This window comes from Nothoprocta perdicaria, unplaced genomic scaffold (genome assembly GCF_003342845.1).
Source record: "Nothoprocta perdicaria isolate Ctin4 unplaced genomic scaffold, notPer1 scaffold_49, whole genome shotgun sequence".
NCBI classification, from domain to species: Eukaryota; Metazoa; Chordata; class Aves; order Tinamiformes; family Tinamidae; genus Nothoprocta; species Nothoprocta perdicaria.
The window spans coordinates 1,560,378-1,584,862 of record NW_020455743.1 but is presented as its reverse complement, the minus strand read 5'-3'; the positions used below and the strand labels follow the sequence as shown (position 1 = coordinate 1,584,862).

The window sequence follows — 24,485 nt, the reverse complement described above, 5'->3', positions numbered from 1 at the left end:
AACGCAGGCCGGGGCAGCGGTTCAGGGGACCGTTGCGTGCACATCTTGCACAGGTGGTTGGAAGGGAAGCAGTGGCTGCAGTCGTAGCGTTTGGTGGCTTTTATGCAACACTCCCGAAAGAGCTGGAAGCGTTCGAAGTAAAACGTGTCAAAAGGTGATGGACATCAGTGCCCGGACAGAACAGTCTTTAAATTGCTGAGAACAGCTAAGAAGATTTTAAACATTCGTCCTCTGATATGGAGGAATCAGGGGATGATCCAAATGAAACATAAGACTTTTWAAAAAAATAATGGGTTATATGGAGTATAACTGATTACAAATTCTCCTGAACATTATTGCATAGCTAAATACTTACAGTACTTAAAAGTTTATCAGCCCTTTTGATCATGGGCTTTTGGAGCCCGATGCCTTAAAGTAATGGTACAAAATAACCATTGTGTGAATGGTTGTATGAAAGAAGGCGTTTCTGCCACTGATGAGACTCTGTCCTTCAGCAGCCCAGGCTTCAGGGGCAGCCTGGGACAGAATGGTGGTATGGACCTTGGCCTACTCCTTGTGCAATGTCAAGAGAAAATGCAGGGTTTTGTTTTACTAACTTTTCTGTTTTATATTGTAGCCATGAGACGCAAACCACCTGCTGGGATCATCCCAAAATGACTGAGCTTTACCAGTCTTTAGGTAAGACACATCTACTTGTTCTTGTTTTGGTTTTCTTCTAACTGAATTAATTGTTAAGAGAAAGATTTCCAGGCCTTCTAAAATTCAGCCAGGTGAAAATGAGAAGCTGCTACCTAGGCCAAGGCTGAATTTTCCATCAGAGAAATATGCAGGTCATAATCACACATTTCAAGCATACTAGATAAAGATATTCATATTATTTACATTAGCCTGTTTGGAATGTGTGCTGGATTTATGAAGTTATTCAGGTACATTCCTGCAAATTCTTTATGAGAAAGACTAGGACAGAATTTAAATATATATATATATATATATATTTAATTAGTATAACTCTGAATCTTTTCATTCTCTAACCTATTTTACAAAAGACAGATGAAAAATCAAACCAAGCTGCTGTTAATGTTGCCTTGTGGATGGTAGGGAGCCAGCTTAAATGGTTTGCCAAGCTGTTACCACTACTTTATTTGTTGAAGCTCTTTGAATACTTGGGACGAATGGCAGCCAGTGTGATACCGTTCTGAATACCTGACTGGCAAACCTGGGCTGGGCTTCTCTCATGGAGATTTTCAGCAGCTTTTGATGTTATTAACAGAAAGACATCTCTAAGATATAATAGATCAACCCATACTCTACTATAGGCTACTTAGCAGACCCTTTAATAGCTATTTCTTTATAATAGTCCTGCTAATAAATAAGAGAGGRTCTAATAAAAGATAAACTATATTTCTTTAAAAGATATGTCAGTGAATATGCTGCACTCATAGAGGAGGCTACACCTCTACAGCAGAGGTGCACAAACCAGCTTAAAACAAGCTAGCTCAAGCACCAGGGCAGCCCAGCCTCCCATCCAGGGCTTCCTTATTTCCCGTGGTGAAAAACAGCTTCAGTTGTCTCCTGCTAAGCTCTGTGCTGGCCTAATCAGGCTGTTTGCAAGTAACTCAGCTAATCTGTTTCAAGGTAGCTCAGGTATCTCTGCACTGCTCTGTGATGAAGACATACCCCCTTTTTTTTTATTTAAGAAAAACTATATAATAAAATGAAATGAAATAGTGTGAAGTCAGTTTTTACTTATAATATTAGTAATGTGGCAGCAATTTATGTTTTATAAATAACCCAGGATACTGCTCCATACATCAGCAAGGGACAATAAAGTGTATAAATTCAAGCTAACTGAATGCCGAAGCAGACAAGCACTGACTTGCCACTTAATTATAATGTATTGCAGTGTTTGCCTCCTTTATATCTCTTCCCTTAAAGTGAATAGTTGAAAGGATGAGGACAAACAGTGATTGTGCATGCAGACATTTCTCAGTACAGTCGATCTTTGAACAATGCCCTGTTAATTGAACTCCCACTGACTCTGCAGACTGCTTTGATCTTGCAATTGCATATTTCTGACACTGTTGCTGGTCAGACCTAAAGCTCTGCTGAAACTCCTTTTCTCCTGGTATTTCACTGGTTCAGCTAGCTTTGCTCTTGAAGATGAAGAAGGTAAATATATATATGGGGGAGAAAACACCTGGATGGGTTCAGGTCAGTAGTTCAAAGGATGGTTGAAGTCAGTTTGCATTTAGTTTAGCTGAGAATTTTATCACTATGTGTAATCRACTGGATGTCAAGCGTTTAAGCCATCCTTATATCTTACTGCTTAAAGAAAGAACATGAGAAGATGTTTAGGCAGACTTTTTTTTTTTCTGTTCTGTTATTTCTTTTTTTTTTATCCCTCATATAAAATCCTTCTGTTTTCCCTTCAGTCCCGGAGCATGGAATATCCCAACGTGAAGTCCTCTGACTGGATAGAGTTTCCCTTTTAGGCTGGAACCAGGAGCTTAGTAGTATGGAAGCAACTCTGGTTTTAGCAAAGGATGCATAATATGTGTTTCTATATAGTAAGCTTAGATGTTCACATGTTTGTACATAGCCAGTTAAACAAGGTGATTCTTTGTGCATTGCCGCTTACGCCAAAGCTCTGCTGAGCTTCTGAAAATAATACCTTTTTTTTTTATTATTTTTGAATCAGGTATATTCAGCATTGTTTAACTCTCCTGTAAATTGCATAATACAGGCATAGCCCGTTTAGTCTTGAATAGAGCCCTTAATGTGTTGTCAGGGCTTTGCTTTGCCTCAGGTCAAAGCAGGAATAATGGAGTGTTTGAAGCCTTTTCAGACTGTTCGGTAATATTCTATCTGAAAAGATGTGATTAAAGTTGATTTTGTATTGCATACTCATTAGGTCCTATTATTTTTCCCCACATAAGGATGTAAATTTTGCTTCTCGTTTATATGAAGAAGATAGTAAAAAGCTTAGCCATCTTTTTGCAGTATATATGCATTCTAAAAATACAGTAGAATACATGAATTGTAAAATTCAGGCAAATGCAGCAAAAGTGATATCAAGCCTATCAATAGTGTGTAGTTCTCATTTATGTTTTTCCAATTCCTCTACTCAGCCTATAAAGAAGAAAACAGCTATGTGATGTAGCTCTGGGTATATCTCTAATTCTAACTGATAATTTACTTTTCTGCAAGTGTACCACATTTTAGCTGATACTAATGCATATCATAATTTGCTGGGGAGCCGTAAGTCTGGCTTATATTCTTAAAAACATCCTGGAAAGTTAGTATTTAGTGAATGAAGAAAGTTGCAATCTGGACAAGGGGTCATTGCTCATTGGCCTCTATCTTTGAGGCACTAAAGGCTTTTCTGTAAAAATATCTATTTCACACATACATGTAATGCCTGCATTATATCTTGCTAAAATAGATGAATTCCAGGTTTTGAATTGATTGCCTTTGACTTCTTTTTTTCTGGTATGGTCCACTTATTTCTGATTTTATGAGTTTGAAGCTAAATTAATAGGGATATCTGGTACTGAGGGAGGGACACAGAAACATGCGGCAACAGTTTCTGTGTGAGATTGCTGCTCCATGGAGTCCTGTGTCCTGCCACCGGTAGCGATGGCATCAGAGAGATCGGGAAGAACCTTGGGAAGGAATTAGAAAACAGGCTACCCGTGAAGGAGTGTTTCCAAAGCTTCTTTGAGCTTATTTTCAGAAATACGGCCACTTGTAAAAAGAGTAGTCATAACTGTAAAATATTTGATTTGAAATTTAATAGGTGTAGCATAAAATTTTAGCTGGTTGATCTTAGCAGAGAAGCTTTTGCTTTTAAGTTGTTCAAAGTTTTGCTGCAGACTGCTCTTTATTATTTAAACAGCAGACCAATCTTGTAAGCTTTGKTTAAAGCTCCAGTGTATTCCTGAGCAAGTTTGGTGTTGTTGCGCTCTTCATTTAGAGCTAAGGTTGCATAAAGTTACCTGAGAAGCTGTCAGCATTGAACGACATGGTTGGCATTCCATAATCAAATCGGAGGGGCGGTAGGTGGAGTAATGGCCCCGGCGACGTKGTTCCATTTATCTACTAGGTGTTGATGTTGATTGACTAATTATATAARTGAAGAACACAGTAAAAAAAAGTAAGTGCTGAGATGGGAAAGGCAGTAACAGTAAATGACACGGGGAGCTGCGGTGCAGAGGCGGGTTTGGGCAGACCTCCTCGGGCTGGGATTTGTGCCGCCGCGAGCCCCTTCTTCCGACTTCCCTCATATTTGAAGCCTCTGTCTTTGAAGTGTCAAGAGCTGCTCCAGCTACTTGCCTTTCCAAAAGCAGTTCCCCTGCAGCAGAGCTGCTCTCTTTGTTCCCGTTTCTTTAAMAGTCCCTTGCAAATTATTTTTCCACACCTTCCACAATGATCCCAGRGCAACACCGAAATAAAAATTACGATATTTCACTGTGTCTGGGAGAATTCAAGGACCTTTGGGTTGGCGGAGAGACAAGAGGAGCAGAAATAAGTCTGGAACGGCTTAATTTTTTTTCAGCTAGGCTCTCGGTGTGATCRTTCGATTGCAGGCGGCTTTGCTCCAAACAGTAACATTTTGTCTTTAGCTGAAAATGAATCTGACCTTCGTAATGATGGCCCAGCAAAACTCGGGCTGTTGTGTCACAGTGTTAATGCTCACTGGGGCCTCCCTCCTCCAGCCTTCCCAGGGAGYGACAGCGTGTGTTTCCTCAGGATGCACTAGTATCACTGTAAACAGTAGTTCCAGCAGCAGGCTGCAGCCAGAAACCTTGACACATGTGTCTGTGTCCCTCCCCTGAGTCACCAAGGTAAGGCAAGAGGATAAATCCCAAGGAGACCGGCAGCTGGTGCCAGTTTCCCATTAACTGGGGGCGGAAAGAAGAGCAGAGCACTTTTCCTGCAGAATATTTGGAATGAGTGTCTAAAGTGGCTCATGTGAGATGAGTGGTGCCACTAGGTACTTCTGCACCTCCGCTGGGCTTTGGGCAACCACCACCACACTGCTCTTGTGGATGACTCCTCTGTGCGGAAAGGGGAGGTTTTACCTCTGACTGAATGACCAAAATAAATAATGGCTTTTGGGTTTTTTTGGTTTATTTTTGGCCTGTGGAGTTTAATTTGTCCTCCTAAGGTAGTTCTGAGGAGGGTGAACTGCCCCTCTCTGCCATATGAAAATACGTATTTTTGTTACAAAACTATAGCATTGTGTACTGGTTTTCTCTGAGATGTTGTTCCTGTCCAGCCCACTGAGCCCATGTTTGCAGTAATAAGAGGTGCCTATCACACACATCCAACAGTGGATTTCTATAGAAATCTCCAGAGATGGGGAATATAGACTTTAGAAGAATATTGCTTATCCTTTAATGTTATTTTCAGGCAAATTATAATCTGGATATTAATTTTCATTTCATTCTAGTCCAATCTGGGAGTTCTAGCAATCAATGCAAATAACCGTGTCAGAGAAACCTGCATTTCCTTGTGGGCTGCCAATTAGCAGTATTTAGCCTCGTGYCCCCAGAAATCTGTAACATAGGTATATTAGCAGTGAAAGAAAGAGCAAAGTGATGTTCTGTAATGGAATGCATAAATGCAGAGGAAGGTTTGACTCAAGAGCATTACACATTTGGTTTGCAAATGGGGTCCATTCAGTAATATTTTTGAAGTTTGCTTGTTTGCAGTTTGGTTTTTTTTATGATATTTCGTTAAGGCCCCATCTAAGCGAGCGTTCAAGGGAGTGCAGGTTCCCAGCCTCATGCCAAACCCTGCATGGGGCAAAACGCAGGTCTGTATCGGCCCCCGTCCTGCAGTCCTGAGCCTGCAGGCTGAGGCAAAGCTGAACTGTTGCCGAAAGCCTCACTAAATGGCGAGATGGTCAGCGTGCTGCGGATGCCGCGGCGCTCGGGCCCTTCTCGGTCCGGATGCGCTCGGGCACAGCCCGGTGCTCTGTGCATCCTCCTCCTGCTAACTCGTCCGCAGAGGCTCTGCCAGCCGGGTGACTCGTGGGCAGTTCCAGTGCAGCGTGGTGGTATCGCTTCCTGGGGAGCCTTTTTATACACAGCGCGACGTGGCTGTGTGTATATAACAACAGTGTTTAGCATCATTTATTCTCAAAGCAGTGCAGATGATAGCATTAATTATGGTTACCGTACAAGAGTCAGTGGCTAAGACCCAGCTGATATGAAGCAGTGTTCCTTGATTAATTTCTTTCCTTTGTGCATTTGTCTCATCTGCATTTTTAAATTACAGTTCCTAAAGAGGCCATATGTGCCACTGCAGGGCATCCCTGGAAGATGTAYGGAAAGGTTTTGTGCAGCGGGAAGAAATGTAGAATCCTCATGAACTGGACAGGGAATCTCAGCTGTATTGAGTCTATGTGAGAAGAGACTTCTTGAAAAGACTGTAAATGGCTGATGAAACATGAAGACTGGGTGGCTAGTGGTGAAATTATGGTCTGTTCCAGATTGTGCAGCAAGCAGTGTTTGAGGCTGTGCTACAGAGGCATTGTATTCCCAGATTCGTTCATCCACTGCAGGCAATATGTTTATGAACAGCAACTTGAGTTTATCACATGCTAGAGTTCAGTAAGGCTTCCAGATTTTGAAGTGTGTCAGTGTAGGCTCACACTTTGTCCTTGCAAATAAAAATAAATACCAAAAAAAAAAAAAAAAAAAAAAAAAAAAAAAAAAAAAAAAAAGGGCGAGGATTTGATAAGATGGTTTAGCCTGATGAGATCCAGTTTTTCACTGAAAGAAGTAAGGTGGTGTTCTGTTTTACTGTTGGGATACAGGTTGTGTCTGGAGCTTTTGAAGTGTTTTTTGGAGTTTAATCGTAGCCAGGCAGTGAGAAAATGATTGTTCTATCCTCATTCATTAAGAAAATAATTTCAGTAATATTCCCAAGAATATAAACAAGTAGCTCTCTTTAAGCTAAAAACCAGAGTGGTTTCCAGGTTAAAAGGACTCTCTGAGGTGCCTTCTGATTACACTGCATGTAAGAGCCGATTTATTTGAACAACCTTTGACAGGAGATAGTCTGTCCCATCCCAGAGAGTTAAAGCCCTCAGTCAGATTAGCCACTGTTAGAGGGCAGTACGTTATGAAACGAAACCTTCCAGTTAGTCAGTGCTCCCAGCAGCTGGAGCAACTGTGGAGTGATTAGTCTTTCCAAGAATGACCATGGAAAGCAGCTYAGGGATAACACTCCCTTGTCTGGATCATAGACAAGTGCTACTTCGGAATAAAACCAAATGTTCCAGGTGATTGTTGATGTTCAGTCCGTTGAACACTTTTGAAAYAGGGGAGATTTTACCTGCCCATTCAGTGCCGGGAGGAGCTGCTCGGTGTATTTAGTGCTGTTTCTGCCCTGCCCTGGAAATGGGGCGCTGCAAAGCRTGCTGCTGGTGCTGTCCCGTGAGGAAGGAGGTAGCCCTGGTGTTCCGGGACCCCTCGCACGCGTGCAGGGTTATGCAGGAGAGGTGATGGTTCARTAATAGTTCTGATTTTAATTTGTACTATGAACAGTTTGGAGTCCCTTCCATTCAAGTTGAATGTATAACAAGGGCACTAGTTCTTGCTGAATAGTTTGTAGGCAGCTGATGGACATGGAAGAAATCAGTTTTCAACTTCTCACTTCTGTTTTAGTTATCATGGAGCAAGTGGAGKCACTAGAGATGTTTAAAGGAGTAGCCTTCTTAGTTTTGGGGACTTATTTATGGTTTAGTGCCCTGAATTCCTTTCATAAAGACATTTGACTTGCTGAGGCAAAGGACATAACTGAAGTAGGACCTGCAAAGATCATGGAGGCATCTCACTGCTGTGCCTGCTGTGGCAGGATCTGCCCCGTGGATCTGCTGCTGTGTAGGGACAAGTCGTAGCCATCTGCCCTGTCTGTCTCACGGTGCTTCTGTCCCTAAATCTTAGGGCTGCTTCCCTAGAAGTATTTATACCCCTTTGAGCAGAGGGTCCATTCCTGGCTGAGGGAATAGAGCGCCATGATTTCTTCCTATTCCTACATGTAAATATTAATAACAGGCATTCGAGTGTGTTCTCTTCCTYGGTGTGCTGCTCTCCACGGCCCAGGTAACCTTTTCCACTGTGGGGTTACTGAGAACCTAAGCAGTTTGTGCTCTTGAGCATTTGCATTTTTTTGATCTATGTTTGAAAGTTACTTCTGAGCAATGAGGAGTAGGGATGGGGTGGGATATCATTAAAATGATCTGCAGAAGTCTCATAGCTCAAGGGCTTCTCAGACTTTTAATCACCTCCTTCAAGTGATGACACTGCGCATTCCCCTTGGGAGCGGGAGGGAAAGGCTGGAGAGGAGCATGCTGTGTATACATAGTTTTCCTGCCTGCTCCGAGATTATAAAAACTCTGCAGGTAGCACTTAGTGGGTCCTGACTATTCAGTGGGCTCTTTGGGAGTGAAGAAAGCGTCAGATTTTTCCCTCAGGAGCCAGAAGGCAAAACCTCAGGAATGGAAGAACCGCTTGTGTTCCTACAGGCTCTGGGAAGGTCTTTCCTTCCTCCTCCACCTCCCCGTGTTCCCAGTCAATGGCGGGGGACATTCCTTCCAGCCAATGTCCCCCATTGCTCTCAGTGCTGATACTGCCCCTGATGCTACCGGCTTCCCCAGCCGAGTTACCCAGCCGCATCTTTTCCCTTTTCTGCCTTAGGCTCCTGCCTAAGGAGTCTTAGGGGAAGTCCTGGGCCAGCAGGAAAAATATTTCGAGCCGCATTAGAAGAGAAGGGCTCCCCCTTTCCCCTGCGGAACAAGCTGTTGCTTCCACCAGCAGTTTCGGATGAAAACCAGCGACACTAAGAGTTGTGCAGGAGTAGGGAGAAAAAGCTAAATTATTAAAGATTTGTGRCAGGGGGAAATTACTGAAATTGGGGGATTCTAAAGCTACCTGTCTAACCAACCCTGGCAGCRTAAGGTGGAAATGGGGAGTTAGTTTTGGGAATCCTTACGTGCTGCTCTCACCTACCTGCTGGTTGCAGCTGCCCCTGTTTTGTGGGAATTCACTGCTGCGCCCTCTCCAAGGAACAACTTTCTCTTTGCAGTCCAGCTAAGAATTTGAATTCCTGTCTTCTAGTTATAAAATACTAACACAGTAATCTTTCAAGAGMCATAAAATCTTTTATTAGTTGGAGAGACTTTTGAATTTAAAATAACTAGCATGTGCCGGTTTTGTTACACAGTGGAAATGGGAAAAAAAGTAAAAAAGAGTAGGTAGTGAATAGATGAAAGGGACAAGCACAAATTGGAGAGTGGGGTGAGGAAAAAGGCTAAAGGAGCCCTGAATACAGAAGAAAATAATAAAGTGAAAAGGCCAAGGTGCTGGGTGTAAAACCCAAAGCAACGATGTTGTATGGGATGGGAGCACGGGGGTGAGCAGGGCGAGCACAGAGCGGGAGCAGCTGCCTCCGCCAGAAGCGGCTCCCGCGGTGCCCGGGTGGCAGCTCAGCACCCAGAGCTGCACGGGCACCCACGGGCACCCACGGGCACCCACGGGCACGGGGCTGCACCCACGGGCAGCTGCAGCCCGTGCGCGATGGGGCAGGAAACTGCTGCACCCGCCTGCTGCAGGTGCCCCGCAAGGCCTGCCCCGAAGCGTGCCAGGAAATGCAGTGGGCATCGGCTCTGCGGTGAGACAGACTGTAGCACTGCTGGGATTAAGCGACTTCGGGAATTGCACTTTCTGCCCTGTACACAGGAAATATGCGTACAGGTTAATATTTCTTACCGTGTGAAATTTAAATAGCAAAGCTTTCTCGGAATACTCAAAGGCGTTTTAGGGGATGCTTACTCATTTTTATCCATGCTATGCATAATCCAGTCTATATTAATCTCCAGTGCAGTTAATTTTGCAGTCTCACTTTTAACAAACCAAATTGTTATTTCTGGGGATATTTTTTCTTTTCCAGAATACAAGTACAGGGTTACAGCAAGGGTACCAGATGAAGATGAAGTCACAGTGTGTTGGCAAGGGACTGCTTTATTAATTTGCCTTCAGCAGAGATTAAGTGACTTCATTGAAATTACACAGTTTATTCCACACCGCATTAGCGTTTCTGGACCTGTCAGTGTTACTGAGGGAGGCAGGAGGGGAGGGAGGGCTGGCAGCAACAGTCCGCTTGAGGCCTGCTTATTAGCAACGTATAGGGAACTGGGAAAAGAAAACRAAATTGCCTACAAAGCCCAAAGTTTTCCACTTCTTTTGTAAGACATAATGTTTAGAGACCCTTCTTCGTTTTTATTTAGATGCACAAGACTATTGAATTATCGAACCTCAGGCTGTTCATTCAGAACAGGTTAATTAAATATAGTTWTTAAGCTGAACCTGTATTCCCTCTGCTACTCAAACTTGTGCAACACTGTAGATGATACCAGGATACCCAACATTATATTGCAAAGGGCCGTAGAGAAATCCAGTGCATATGGCAGCAAAGAATTGTTTCGTTTGCCTTATTTTTCATAATATTTTCATAATCTTCTCTCTCTGCTCCTAGACACTAAGCAGACCTTTGTTCTGAACTAGTCACGCTTTTTTATGTTTTTCCTCTATTTGCCCAGTGGTTGATGWTTCCAAAGCTGCTGTTTTCCCACGGCTGACTCCATAGACCGCACAGGTTCCATCAGCGTTGGTGAATTAAAGGCAGCCACAAATTTTGCTGGGCACTGAAGCCAACCAGCCCAGAACAAGCCWTTTCTGTAGAGCAAGGGCGTTCTGTAGGATGGTCCTTAGCGTATCCTGTGAGTATCCATGCCCAGGAACCGCTTGGACACAACATAGCAGGCACCTCTGGAGATCATTTGCTCCAAAGCCCAGTTCAGACCGGAGCAGGTCTGCCCAGGACCTTCTCCGGAGGCTTTTCCAGAGCAGGGCTGGGGCGCGCGGCAGTGCTCGGCAGCGCCCTCGGACGCTGCTCCAGACCCCGGGCAGCTGCCCGGTTATGTCCCTGCCAAGTGACAGCTGCTTCCTGTGGGAACAGCACCGGTTGCCCTGCTCCCAAAGCAGCCCCGTGGATGGCCCGTGTCCCTTGCAAGCAGCTGCAGCCTCGAGCAGCAGGGGCTGGGTTTGCTGATGTGGCCGCGCGCAGCGGCCCGTGGCCAGAGGCAGGCGCTGCCCTGGGCTCCCTGGTTCCAGGAAGTCCATCTTCAGCCTTGGTGTAGTTGGATCTGCCTAAGGCTGCTCTTAGCAAAGCCAGAGCCGGTGCTAGAGCAAACGGGCCTTCCTCGGTCTTTCTCAGAGCCCATTGGAACAGAGATACAAATGCATTTTCCTGCGTCTACTTGGTCCAAAACACATTTTGACCAAAATCTCAGCTTTCTGTTCATTTTTGGTCTAGTGTTTGCTTCCTGCACCTGAGATAACATTATTCAGTAATAGTTTACATAGCTCATAATTGAATATTGAATGATGTTTACATAGTTCCTACTTAGCCTCACAAATGTTTCTGTTCAATGTGCAACTGCTCTGGTTGGGTTGGTTTGCTCTGTGCCCTGCCTTTCTTTCCATAATGCCCTGAATTTGGAACCAGCGCTTAGACATATTTTTCTCTTTAGTGAGGAGTTTTGCAGATGTTTGACAGCCACGTGAGAAAGTTACAATAAAAACCTCATTATATCATTTATTTCTTATCAGCTTGAATTCCTCTCCATGCTCCCCAACCTTATCAGCTCTATACAATTTCAAAGGTGTGCCTGAAAGCTTACCGAGCTGAGTAAACTGACTTTTTGCCAGAAATATTTTAGATCTCAGAGCATGGTCTGTATCAATCTAAGTGAAAAGTACAATAGGTTCTTTTTTGTTTGTCTTTGTTTTTTTTGGTTTTTTTTGTTCTGTTTTGTTTTCGATTTTTCCTAGTAGCTTATAGTTGCCTACATTTTTCCCCATGATTCTAYGTAGGGCTCTTTTTTTTTATTTTTTGACTGCTTAGCAGGCAACCTGACTTGATACACTGGCCAAAAGAGGGAGGCTTTTCAGATTCTTACTTCTCTTAAAAGTGGCTGCCTTTCTTTTGAATGATTTTTAAGGTTTGAGTGCATTTTCTCATACTATATAACATATCTTTTTTCTCTGTTTTTGAACCAATGGTTATAATGTTACAGATCAGCTTAGTTTAACCTGTTCTTGAGTCTGGTTATTTTTAAGATGTGAAGCTAATTTCCATGTCAATATTTTCCCCTTTTAGCTGACCTGAACAATGTCAGATTTTCGGCGTACCGAACTGCCATGAAGCTCCGAAGGCTGCAGAAAGCCCTTTGCTGTGAGTATGTGCCTGTGTGTCATAGGCTGTAAGGAGGACTTCATTCCCAAAATACAAGATGATTTCCAACTTTCAGAAGCAGAAAAATACCCCCAGAGTATGTGCCTAGTGAACGACACCTTTCACCTGCTCCCATTTTTTGCACATTCCTTACAAAATAAAGACATTAGGCATTGCCAGGTCTGTCAGATAGAAAATGGAGCCAACAGATCAGAAACAAAGTTAACATTCCCTGCATATTTCCTCTCTTTACAATCTTCAGGCAGATATTTTCACTATGCAGTTTACTAAAGTTGGGTTCTGTGTCAGCCGCAGCTTTATAGCTCAGCAACAAACGGGCTGGCACTCTATTTAGATGAGTGTGCATTCGGATTAAATAATAATTTCAGACCTTAAATAGTTAATAATTGGTGAAGTTGCATCTTGAGCCCTAAAGAGTTGTTGCTTTTACAAGGGATCATTAGAAGAAAACATTTACCTTAATTTTCCGCAGTTCAAATATTATTATGTTCAAAAATTCTGTTGCCAGACATACAATAGGGATCTAAATGTTCTAACATTTTAATTCTCACAACTGTTATGATGTTCTGCTTGTCACTTTAGTTATATTTGCTCTTTAGCTTATTGAAAGTTGATAGCTAAATAATTTGCCCATCGTTTCTTGGTCAGCCAGTTRGTTACAGGAAGCAAACAGTTCATTAGGTGGTACCGTTTGGAGGATAATTAAAATATTTTAGCAGTCAGTATTTGGAGTTTAATTGCAGGGTGAAGTTTCTGAGACAGTTGCAAATGCCTAGACTGCTCTTTTATTTCAAGTTGAGATTTGTGCTCACATGCTTTCTGGAACTGTGTCAAACCCCAGTATTTTTAAGCATGTTTGCTTGTGGGCTTATAAGGATGGATGAATTCCACTAATGAATAGACTTAATCTCTGGCAGTCCTGCAGTTATAAAAAAAAATGTAAACTGTAAGTGAAAATTCTTGCAACATAATGAGATGTTTCAGCAAGAATTGGAAATTCCTGCACAGTGTTTTCAAACCTGCACGATTTTGCCTATTTATCAACACTAAGGCAATGATAAAGAGTGAATTTTGATAACTGATGATCAGAAATAATCCTATTTCTGATGATCAGAAATAATCCTATGACACAACCTCTCCACAGCAGTTGTGAGAAGGGAGCAAAGAGAAATTGGAATGGTAAACAGTGCACAAGTTCTCATAACCAGTACAGCACTGAAGTAATGAATTAAAATTTTTAAATGACAGGTTTCTCTAGCTGGCAGGGCACAAGTGTAGCTGAGGGCCTTTTCTGACCAAAGGTGTGGACCCTAACATACTTTGCATCCCATTTTATCCCGGAATCATAGTTTTATTCTTGCTGCATAATTCTGCAATTTTCTTGGGCCATGCAATGCAGAAGTGGTAATTACCCCCTGAAACCTGCTGTCTTCTCACTGGCTTTCCGGATTACACTTAGGTGGATTTTCTGGGAACGAATATTTTCAGAAACATGCAGTGGTGCTCACACTGAGTGCTTGAGCTCATTCCTCACACTTGTGTCTAAGGCAAAGTATTTAAGGAATTTGGTTAACAGRCTGCTCTTACAAAGAATTTTCACTCGGAGACACCATCACTGTATTTGTGTATTCTGTGATTTCAGTGTCACCTGTGAGCTCAGTTTAGTTATGTTAAAAACAGTCATAAATATCTTTAGTTCATAAATTAACATGATGAACATTAAAATATTAGAAAGTTAAACATAATGAAAAATACAGAGAATACTAATTCTTAACAAAAAAATCAATGTGTGTGTTGTGTTACTTCAGGACACACAGTGTGGTGTGTTGCTGTATCATCTCAGGCTTCCAGTTCATTATGGGCACACGAGGAGTAATGCCATAATGCTGCACCATTTGTTTCAGTGTATGGTTTCCTTTGATAATCACATCAAAGCGTGTTGACTTTCTTGTTTTGCTGCTTTTGAGAGATCTAATCCTAAGTGCAAACCACATCTGAACACTATGGTACAAGTAAAATGCAACATATTCACAAACTTTTCCTGGAAATGCAACAGAAGAAAATGTTCAACAATTTCTCTAGTAATTTTTTGTTGTTTTTGTTATTTTATACAGACAGCATTAAATAGTTTTTATTGTATCAGCCAACAGCATCAAATTATGGGAGACATGAGCTTATATTCTGGGAGAGCCATTAATACTTTTTATCACCAGCCATATGTTCAGTGTTGCCTAAGCATATGATCTCCAGAGCATATTTTCTCTTGCCTCATAGTTGTCACTTTTGTCCTCTGATTGGATAGAGACTCAGGGTCATCATTTTTAGTTTTTCTGTATTCTAGACAGGGCTGCTCTAGATACAGTCATTCTAATGAAAAAACTCATCCCCCCTTTTTTTTGTTGTTGTTGTTGTCCTCTGTCTTCACTTAGAGGCCAAAGAATGACAGAATCACAGAATGCCCAAGGTTGGAAGGGACCTCAGAGGTCATCGAGTCCAACCCCTTGCKCACACACAGGGTCACCCAGAGCACGGGGCACAGGGCTGYGTCCAAGCGGGTTTGGAAGATCTCCAAAGAGGGAGACTCCACAGCCTCCCTGGGCAGCCTGTGCCAGGGCTCTGGCACCCTCACTGTCAAGAAATTTTTCCTTAAGTTCCTGTGGAACTTTTGGTGCCTCAGCTTGTGGCCGTTTCCTCCRATTCCATCAGTGGCCACCACTGCAAAGAGACCGGCCCCATCCTCCTCACTCCCTCCCTTGAGGTATTCATATACAAATGCTTATGTAAATGCTCTGTATTTCAAAATAGTATAGAAGTTCCTACTTACAGAAATTTTAAAGTCAGTTTCAGAACTTTAAATAGAAAATGAGCACAAGTGTGACAAAGAACCTGTAGAAAGTACAAAGGATAAAATGGTATTAGTTATTTTAATTAAAGCTTTGCAAATCACTGGTGCTCTGCATTTGCAATTCTTTAATATACAGCTGGCTGAGTATCTTTTTCAAAAGGCAGTCACTAAGGGAACCTATRTATGTCTTTCCCGGAAATAAATACACTATTCCTGGTTCCAGGAGAGGCCATCCATTATATTCCCTTTACCTTTATGGTGAAGATCCGGGAGGAACTGCCGTTGAAGTCCAAAGGCACTCTCCTTGCCCTGAAAAGAAGTTCCCTAAAGCAGAACTTGGTGGCATCCTGTAGTAGATGAATATTCATAAGTAATTTCAAGATAGGACAGCAGGCTGATGAAGAGCAGGGTCAAAGACTTTTTGGAAGATGCTGCTTAGTTGTGTGAAAAGCTCTCGGGGTGGAATGACCCGYGTTTAGCTGGAGCTGGGTGTGTAATTAAGCTGCCATCCAGATGCCCAAGGGCTTCATTTAATTGCCACTGAGTCATCGTCTCAAAGGAGCTGAGAGCTCAGCCTAAAGCTCCGAGTTAAAGGTGTTGGGAGGGCGCTGCTGCTTTCCAGATGTGCCTAAGGAATTGGGATTAGAAGAAGCACGCTGTTCTGTGGCACTTTGGAAGGAGGTTGATAAACATGCTCCTGTTGGATGTGACCAATAAATTAATATTCAGAATAAGCTTTTAAAATAACTATCCCTATGCTGATGAGGAAAAGAAAAATTCTTTTAAAACCATCCACTAAACAACAAATACTAAGTTAAATTTCATATAATAATAGGGATAGCACTCCAAGCTTTCCCCTAGCAGTGGGAATTTTAGGAACATATGATGAGATTTTTTAGAAGTGCTTAAGGGATTTGTTGACAGAAGTCCCTAATGATTTTCAATGAAATGTGTATTCCTAAAATTCTTCTGGAGCTGGTGAAATCCCAGCGAAAGTACCATGCACTATTATCCTGCAACTGAGTACACTCCTGAAGTATTTTTTATCCTCTGCTAGGACACAAAGGGGCAGTTTAATTCTTGGTAAGGTTCTAGGGAACTCAAATACGGGTTTGGCAAATGTGCCCTTTTGCTGGTAACAGTTGTGAAAACTCCCCGGATGGGTTCTGCATTTTGGCGCTGCTGATTTTGGTGACACCACCAAGAGATGTTGTTGCCAGAATCCAATAAAGCACATTTGTATTCCAAACTTATTCCAACAGCATGTGGGCTTCCGTCTCCCCATCACTCACCTCCTGGCAGTTCCATGGAGCCATGGAGCCAGCTGTGCAGGGTTTACATACGGCAGCAGGAAGAGCTGCATAGGCAGTCTTATTTTTATGTTTTTGTTTGATTCCAATTTTACTTTATAGAGCAGCGGCTCATAACTCTGATTTGGTCTCTTTAAAGTGTGATGCTGCTGTTGGGTACGTCAGAGCAAAATTCTCTGATGATAGTAGGGTTTCTAGGCACAGAGTAAGAAAAATTACAGAGTTGATTAAGGGAAGTTCTGTTTTGCCATGGACATCCAGCTTTCAAAATATGTCTGACTGGATTGAGAATGAAAATCAACATTTTAAATACCTATGACAGCAAACTCTTTTGTATATTGACTAAAGTTTTAAATTTGTCTTGTCATAATGCTACAGATCTCTTCCTAAATATGGATGCTCTCTGAAATTAGAAATAAAMCATAGATCATTTAACATTCCTCGAATCTTCTTTATGCTGTTCTCACCAGAGAAAGAGTAACAGAGAGGTTAATCTCAGTTCAGTTGTGATTTGTTTGCATATCCCTTGTGGAATTTGGCTCAGTTAAGATTGCTTGACGTCTGGTAGAAATGAATGGCACTTCTCATAAGAGTTGATGGCATGTGCTATGCACAGGCCATGTACAGTGATTGCCTTGGTCAAATATCAGTCTATCTGTTGGCATATAAAACATGAAATACTTAGTTTTTACTTATGTAGTTACTTAAGTAATGTTTCCATAGAACCCAATAGCCTAATGAGTGCTTTACAGCTAAAAATGAAGCTTTTCTCTGATTTATAAACATTGCTGCCTGAGACCGCAGCTGAATAAACACTGCACCCGTGGGAGCCTTGAAGCTGCTCTTGCGAGTGGCTTTTAGAGGGTTGTAATGGGGTTGGCCAGGTGTGCAAGCCAAGCAGATTGCTATAACTGTATTTGCCTTTTAGGTAAGGTAATATCACTGCTCTGGCTCTGYACCTTTATTTATTTGTTTATTTATATATTTATTTATTCATTTATTTAACAGTGGATCTCCTGAGTCTGTCTGCTGCATGTGATGCCTTGGACCAGCACAACCTCAAACAAAATGACCAGCCAATGGATATTCTGCAGATCATTAACTGCTTGACCACGATTTATGATCGRCTAGAACAAGAGCACAACAACCTGGTCAATGTTCCTCTCTGTGTGGACATGTGCCTCAACTGGCTGCTGAATGTCTATGACACGTATGTACGGGTGCTCTAAACGTACTGCTCTGACCAGAATGGCCAGCAGCACAAGGGGAAGGGGTTGAAGGTAATGAGCTGCCTGCCYTCCTTACAGCGTGAATGGCTTGGAGCTGGAAAGCCAGTAGCTGGAAGTGAAAATGTAATGATAATGAACCTTCATCTGAAGGAAATAAGAGAATTATCAAGAAGCAGCAGTATAAAACAACATAAGCAGGGTGTCCATGTGTCTGTACATCTGGTTGTTAAACCTGTTCAAAAATATCCATTTTCTATAGCTTTCAATCTATAACCCTTGTTCAAAATTCAGAGAGGGTGACCTGTAATAYGTTTACAAAGCTTAGCAGTCCATAGGCCTGAGAAATTTTTCTTCTAAAATTCAATTTTAAAAGGCTTCCTGTAGACACAGAAGCAATGGAGTAAATTTACCATAAGAAAATGAATGTATTTTCCTACTAAGTGGATTTATGATATTGGTCATAATGCATAGACAACTTCTAGCACATAACCTTACATGTTCATTTGGCAGYGAGCCATTTTTTATTTGGTGAGTTTTAGTGAAAAAAATAAAATTGTCAGTCAAAGGAAGTTTTTACTGGGTTGCTTAAGATTCTTACCAGCTCTCTTGAGCCAGATGTGCTCATTACCACAGCAGAATAATAATTTACTTATGGAAATAGAAGGACATCGGTAGCTATTGTGTGTGCGCTGACACTGTGAACTGCATTAAAGTTCTGTAATGTGGTTTTTTTATCATCTGCCAGTCTAGCTGGCTTTATGTTGCTCTGTGCTGAGAGATGCATCGTGAGGCATTATCATGGGCGGCCTCCAGGCAATTCCCTGGATATTATGCTAGGGAAGTGTATCTTGCAGGACTTAATGAAACACGTGCATTGTGTGTGAGGGAAACTTGCGTCTATTTTGCCAAAAATCAAGTTTGAATTTTGCTGGTAAAAGAGACAACCTTACAGTTACGTATGTTTAGATTTTGTTGTAAACTTAATGGACAAAGATCACCCTAAGTGCATAGTAGTATTGGGGACATTTAGTTAAAAGTCCTAAATTTCTGCTTTTCGTATAATAGAAAGCTATCATTTGTTAAGATATTAATCAAATTCAGAATCAATGTGTGATCTGGTTATGGATGCAGCCATGCAAATTCAGAAATTCCAGAGTTGTTTTAATTGATCAGTCACTCATGCTCATTTGCAGCAGCGTGCTAAATCATTGGTTTGACTTGGGAGGGGAGCATAGTGAACAGAACAACTCTCGATTCATGCAGGTTCCAATTAAATATGCCTTACAGGGAGATAATCATTCTTCACTTGTCTCCTGTATAATTTGCATGAGCCTGGTATTCATCAGCAGGAGTTTCTCAGGGCACAGAGGATAATTAATTTGGAAGAGTTTTCAGGGAGAGGAGTGAGGATAAAAGAATAAGGAGCAGAGGATGGAAAGCACGGGTAAGCAACAGTTGCTTATTCACAATTAGAAACACAAGATTCTCTAACAGTAGGAGGCACATTCCAGATTCTGCTCCATTCACCTGTTTCCATCAGTGTCCAGGTTCATAGGGGTTGCAGAGGTTACAAATGTGAGCAAATGAACGGTTAACTTTTGTAGACATTTGCATAGGATTGTAAAAAACACCTGGCTTTCTTAGACTTCTTGGTTTTCATTTAATAATGCAACCTAATGCATGAATGTGATATTCCTATACATGGTTTCTCTTATTTCCTATGGAGTTCAAAATGATTGATAAAGCTCAGCTATAAAAAGGCACTTGTTAGACATTGGCTTCCTGTGCTGTGCACACATCATTTGGAGTAGACAGCATAGATTGGAATGCTATCAGCAATACAAGCGGTAGGGGAAGTCAGCAAWGCAAGTAAATTGAAGCAAACCTGGGTGCTGAGACAGGATCTGAAGGTTTGCCAGTGTGGCCTATACTGTGCAGGATGATATTCTCAATACAGTCACCTCATAATTGAATGGTAATATCACAGTCATGTTACACAGAAATAGTAATTTTGAAAGTAGACTAAGTAGAGGCAGTATGTGAATGGATGTGATGTTACCAACCATGTCCTTTAAACTACTTTGAGAGGATGACTTTGACTGTGATGAGGAGGAGATCAGAAACCACAGTGACAATAACAGCAATAAATTCTACAGCCTGCCCCTGTTCTCCTTGTTTTTTGTCAAGCTTCATCATTCACCTGCACATCTGCTTGCATGGGCTGCGCTTCATGCCTAGCTCTGTACTGCCATCTCATACAAGTCAGGGTAATGTTGACAGACAGGAACCAAAGACTTTCTAAAATTGACCACCACATCTCATTTCTAATTAAAGTGAAATTGTCTTCAGCAGAAGGAATGACTTTCTGTCTTATCAGAGCCCTCATCATCTCTGCAACTAGCTCAGTAACAATTTAGAGAGCGGACATTTTCAGGTAAGTATAGGGCAAAGATTCTTAAGTGTCACATTTGTCATAAAAAAGGACAGGAGAGGGGTAAGAAAGGAAGGAGATCCTTTCTAGTTGAGTTGAAACCAGTGCAAAATTCAGCTACATTTCTKAAAACACAACTACATTTCATCTTTGGTTTATAACTTATATAATAACAGGCCAATATGTGCTATGCAAAATCATTTTTAGTGTGACTTTAATAAGGCTATAGTACTATGTTAAACTTTGTTATACTAAACATTTTGTGACATACAAACATCATAAGCTTTTTTTTTTTTTTTCTTTCCTTAGGGGGCGAACAGGAAGGATCCGTGTCTTATCTTTCAAAACTGGTGTTGTATCCCTGTGTAAAGCACATCTGGAAGATAAGTACAGATGTAAGTAGTGCACTTTTTTTTTGATTTTTGATTCTAAGTTACGTTTATTTTCTCTTTTCATTTCTCCTATTTTCTACATAGACTTTTAAGTAGCATACAGAGGTATTCTCTTGGAATGTTGAGATTCACAATATGTTAATTTGTTCCAAGCTGTATTTTAAAACTGTTTTATGCAGTTTAGCACATCTAAAGACAAAAGTACATGCCCACGTATTTAGTTGGACAAATTGAAACACTGAGATTTAACACCTTTCATAGAAAAGGTGAAAACACTTCTGCTGAATAAAGCAGAGTAGAAACTGTATAAACAATGAGATGAAGAATCAATCAAAGAAGAACATGTTGATCTATAGGACATCTTGCGTTACATCATTTTAAAATGCATTATCTTTTAAAAATGATTTCTACAATGAGGTTAGAGTCTTATTGTGTACATTATGTTTAAACAGAGTTCCTGTCTTTAAATGATTATTAAAGTATACTAGATTTTTAGCACACTAAAGTACACTTTTTGTTTTGCTTTATTTTAATCACATAATTTCAGCTTCATGTATTTGTGTCTGCATATACCAATATAATATTCTGCATGTTTTAATAGACCAAATCCTGAAGTATTTGAAAAGATTCCACTTGGACTTAGTATATTTTATAGTTGACGAATGAATGAGTTCAAAGTGAGGCTGGAATCTGGGAAAGATCACCAGATCAGAGCAATTTTCAATAGTGAATTTGTGGTTAAATTAAATAATATCACTCGTATGTGTTTAACAACAAGACCTTCAGTGTTTCATCAGTTTTTATTATTTTGTTGTCTCACTACTGACAATGGAAAAATGCTAAAGAAGGAAAACCCATTCYGAGTGTATAATTGGGTCAGATTTTACAAATCAGTACGAATATCACAGTTTAGGTCTTCCAATGTTTCAGGTGCTTTTTGTGGACAAAGCATTTTGGAAAAAAAAAACACAAAAAAAATGATCCAATCCAGCTCTATAGGTATTCTTAAAATAATTCATAAAAATGATAGTTTCCTGAGGATTACAAAAGTTACCATGAAAAACATTTGCTCATATTACAGTCTCTTGCAGTGTGTATGGGCCATAGTGCATATTTCTCTTTTAACCTTTAAAAGCTGGATAGTTCATGGTGGAGGAAGGAATATTCTGCCACGCTGCGGTCCGGCCGCCCCAGCTGYGCCGCAGGCCTGCAGCTCTTGCCGTGCTGCCCCTGCTGCCTCTACCTGATGTGGCCCCAGCCCATCCCTTAAATTCGCTCCCCTCGCAGCTGTCCAGCAGAGCAGCTGGTTCTGGTACTGCAAACTTCTTTATGATGGGGATTTTCCCCAAAATTATGTATAATAGGCATAGACTTGGCAAGAGTGAAACTCCTGTAATTTAAAAATAATCCCTTCTCTACCCATTCCTCTGTTCCTTCCACAGGCTCACAGAAAGCAGATGTCAAAGATACACTATGAAAGTTATTTCAGACACTGCTGTATCCAGGGTATAGGGTGAAATATGTAGAAGAAAATAAAAAGAAAAAACATTATTTTATGTTAGCCATCTCTTTCTCTTCTCTTTCTCATGCACACACTTTTGTCTTTAACTCTTTGAAAAGTAAGCAGAATTTATTCAGGTCGTGTATTGTCAGTGGGGATATTGTCCATAATATTACCAAATAAAAATTTTAGTTAATGCTAACCTGATTTTTCTTAATATTACAACCTCCTCAATGTGTGTGTAGTAGAACTAATTCCCATCAAACTCAATTGAGCTTATRGAAGGATGCTAATTCAGTCCTGTAAGGATTCTTTTCTAGAATGCAGCAGTAATGGAACATGATTTAAAATTGCGTTTCATTTCAAAATTGATACTTAAATGATATTAACACTGAATGAATGAAAACTTCATATGCTATTATCATTCCCAATGGATGGCAGGTTGTATATTGTCATGTTTTACTTCCATTTTAGAAGTCTTGTTGGATTAGAAGATTTATGTTAGATCAAAGTTAGAGAACTCTTGTTGCTCAGATCAAGTCATCACCTGAAAGACACGGGTTGTCCGAGTTGTATATTTCTAGTGAAGAATTGAAAAAAGTAGCGCGTGATGTACAAGATGATTTTACTGCTAAACGATGTTTTTAAAGCATTTATGTTGCTGTGGATCAGCCCAGGTTACCGCCCAGGTAATCGTGTTGCAGATTCATAGCTGTGGTCGCGAGCGCTGCCTCGCGCCCGGCCGGCCCAGCGCCCGTGTCCCCTCTGTCCCCCCAGACCTGTTCAAGCAGGTGGCCAGTGCCACRGGCCTGTGTGACCAGCGGCGCCTGGGGCTGCTCCTGCACGACTCCATCCAGATCCCGCGGCAGCTCGGGGAGGTGGCCTCCTTCGGCGGCAGCAACATCGAGCCSAGCGTCCGAAGCTGCTTCCAGTTTGTAAGTTTGCACCCCTCCCCACCCGCCTTCAGCTTTCTGCTTTGTGTTTTCTTTTAGTTCAGCCTGTCCATTTCTAAGAGAACAGAAAATGTGGAAGAAGAAYTGGGGTTTTAAGGGTCACTTAGCAGATTTTTTCTCTGGTGCATTAATTGTTTTTCTTTGCAAGGTGTATGTGAATGAATCTGTTTGTTTGTAGGCCCCATCTTCCCTGGAAACGTGGCAGTGATGGAAACAGTTGCCAGGAAGGCCTCTATTGTAGCTAAACCTTGCAARCGATTAAGTCTTTCTTGCTTCTCCACAGCCAGCAGCAGGTCACTGTTTATTTCCTACCCTGTAGATGAACAGGAGCAGTTAATCCAAATATTATGCATGTGCCTCCCGGTGAAAGCCGGGTGCCCAAGGGAGTAGGGATGGGAGCGAGGGGCTAAGCAGCAGCGTTAGCATTGCTGCAGGGAGCCACAGCGCTCCTTGGGCTTCACTACTGGAGTGGGAAAGGCCATTTTCCTTTAAACAGCACGGAGAGAATTTCTGTCCCGTCTGTTGAGGAATATGCAGCGAAGTCTCGGCTCTTGTTCAAGTTTGTGAATTGTTTAATTTGGGGAGGAAGAGAGTTAAGGGAATTATTCATCTTGCTCCTGACGAAGAGCAAAGTGCAGAGGATAACCACAGATGAAGAGCTTGTGAGCTGCTCCGTGTGTGACTAGAGGCGGGAGCTAATGCACCACTGTGATAAYCCTCAGTGCACTCTCTGCATTAAGCAGAGGGGCGGGTGGTCTCAACTACCCCCATTTCTCAGTCTCCAAAATGTCCCTSTTTTTTTGCCTCCTGCTCAGGTTCCATCATGTAGCATTTTGGGTTCTGAGACAGGCAAAACATAGCAAGTGTTTTCAATGAATATCAACATTTGCAAGTGATCTTCAATGGTACTGTTTAAGGAGAGGCTAATTACAAAATGACTACAAACATCAAGTTGTGATTAGGCTTTTCTCTGTTTTTTAACCCCTTCTGTCAGGTTAATTCCACAAGACTTATCTTTTCCCAYGACCTTCATTCTTGTCTCGTCCTTTTCTAATTCAGGTCTTCCTTTGACACCATTTCCAAGTTAACACCATATAGAGCYGTATATCCTATGGGACTGATGCTGCTAAACTGCACAGTACCTTTGGTAGCCAGGCTAGAGCCTGCTGTGGCTCGTAAAGGAGAACCACAAAGGAGTCCCATGGTGAGCTGAGAGGTGCTACAGCAGCTCCCAGTCTGAGCTTGCAGGTCGAAAGGTGGATGAACAAATGACCTCCTTACGGACTGAGGAATCTCGGGATGCCATCCCTCTCTTTTCCGGAGTCAACAGCAACAACACCTACAAAGCTGCACTGAAAATACATGATGAATGACCTTAGAACCACCCCCCCCAAAAAAAAAAAAAAAAAAAATCCTACTGTTAGGGATTTTTTGCACATAATTCTAACGCACGTTGACAAGATTTGCCATTTTTTCCCCAAAAGGGATTATATAGGC

At 41.6% G+C, this 24,485-nt stretch overlaps 1 protein-coding gene across 1 annotated transcript in view; it reads left to right on the top strand.

Moving 5' to 3' along the window:
- The window catches only part of DMD (dystrophin), a 396,717-nt gene that overhangs the window by 318,449 nt on the left and 53,783 nt on the right, over positions 1 to 24,485 (top strand). Inside the window, exons 19-23 of the mRNA XM_026047293.1 lie at positions 617 to 678; positions 12,232 to 12,306; positions 17,491 to 17,692; positions 20,452 to 20,537; positions 22,813 to 22,970. Coding sequence (XP_025903078.1) covers positions 617 to 678; positions 12,232 to 12,306; positions 17,491 to 17,692; positions 20,452 to 20,537; positions 22,813 to 22,970 — 583 coding nt within the window. The remainder of the gene's footprint in view (positions 1 to 616; positions 679 to 12,231; positions 12,307 to 17,490; positions 17,693 to 20,451; positions 20,538 to 22,812; positions 22,971 to 24,485) is intronic.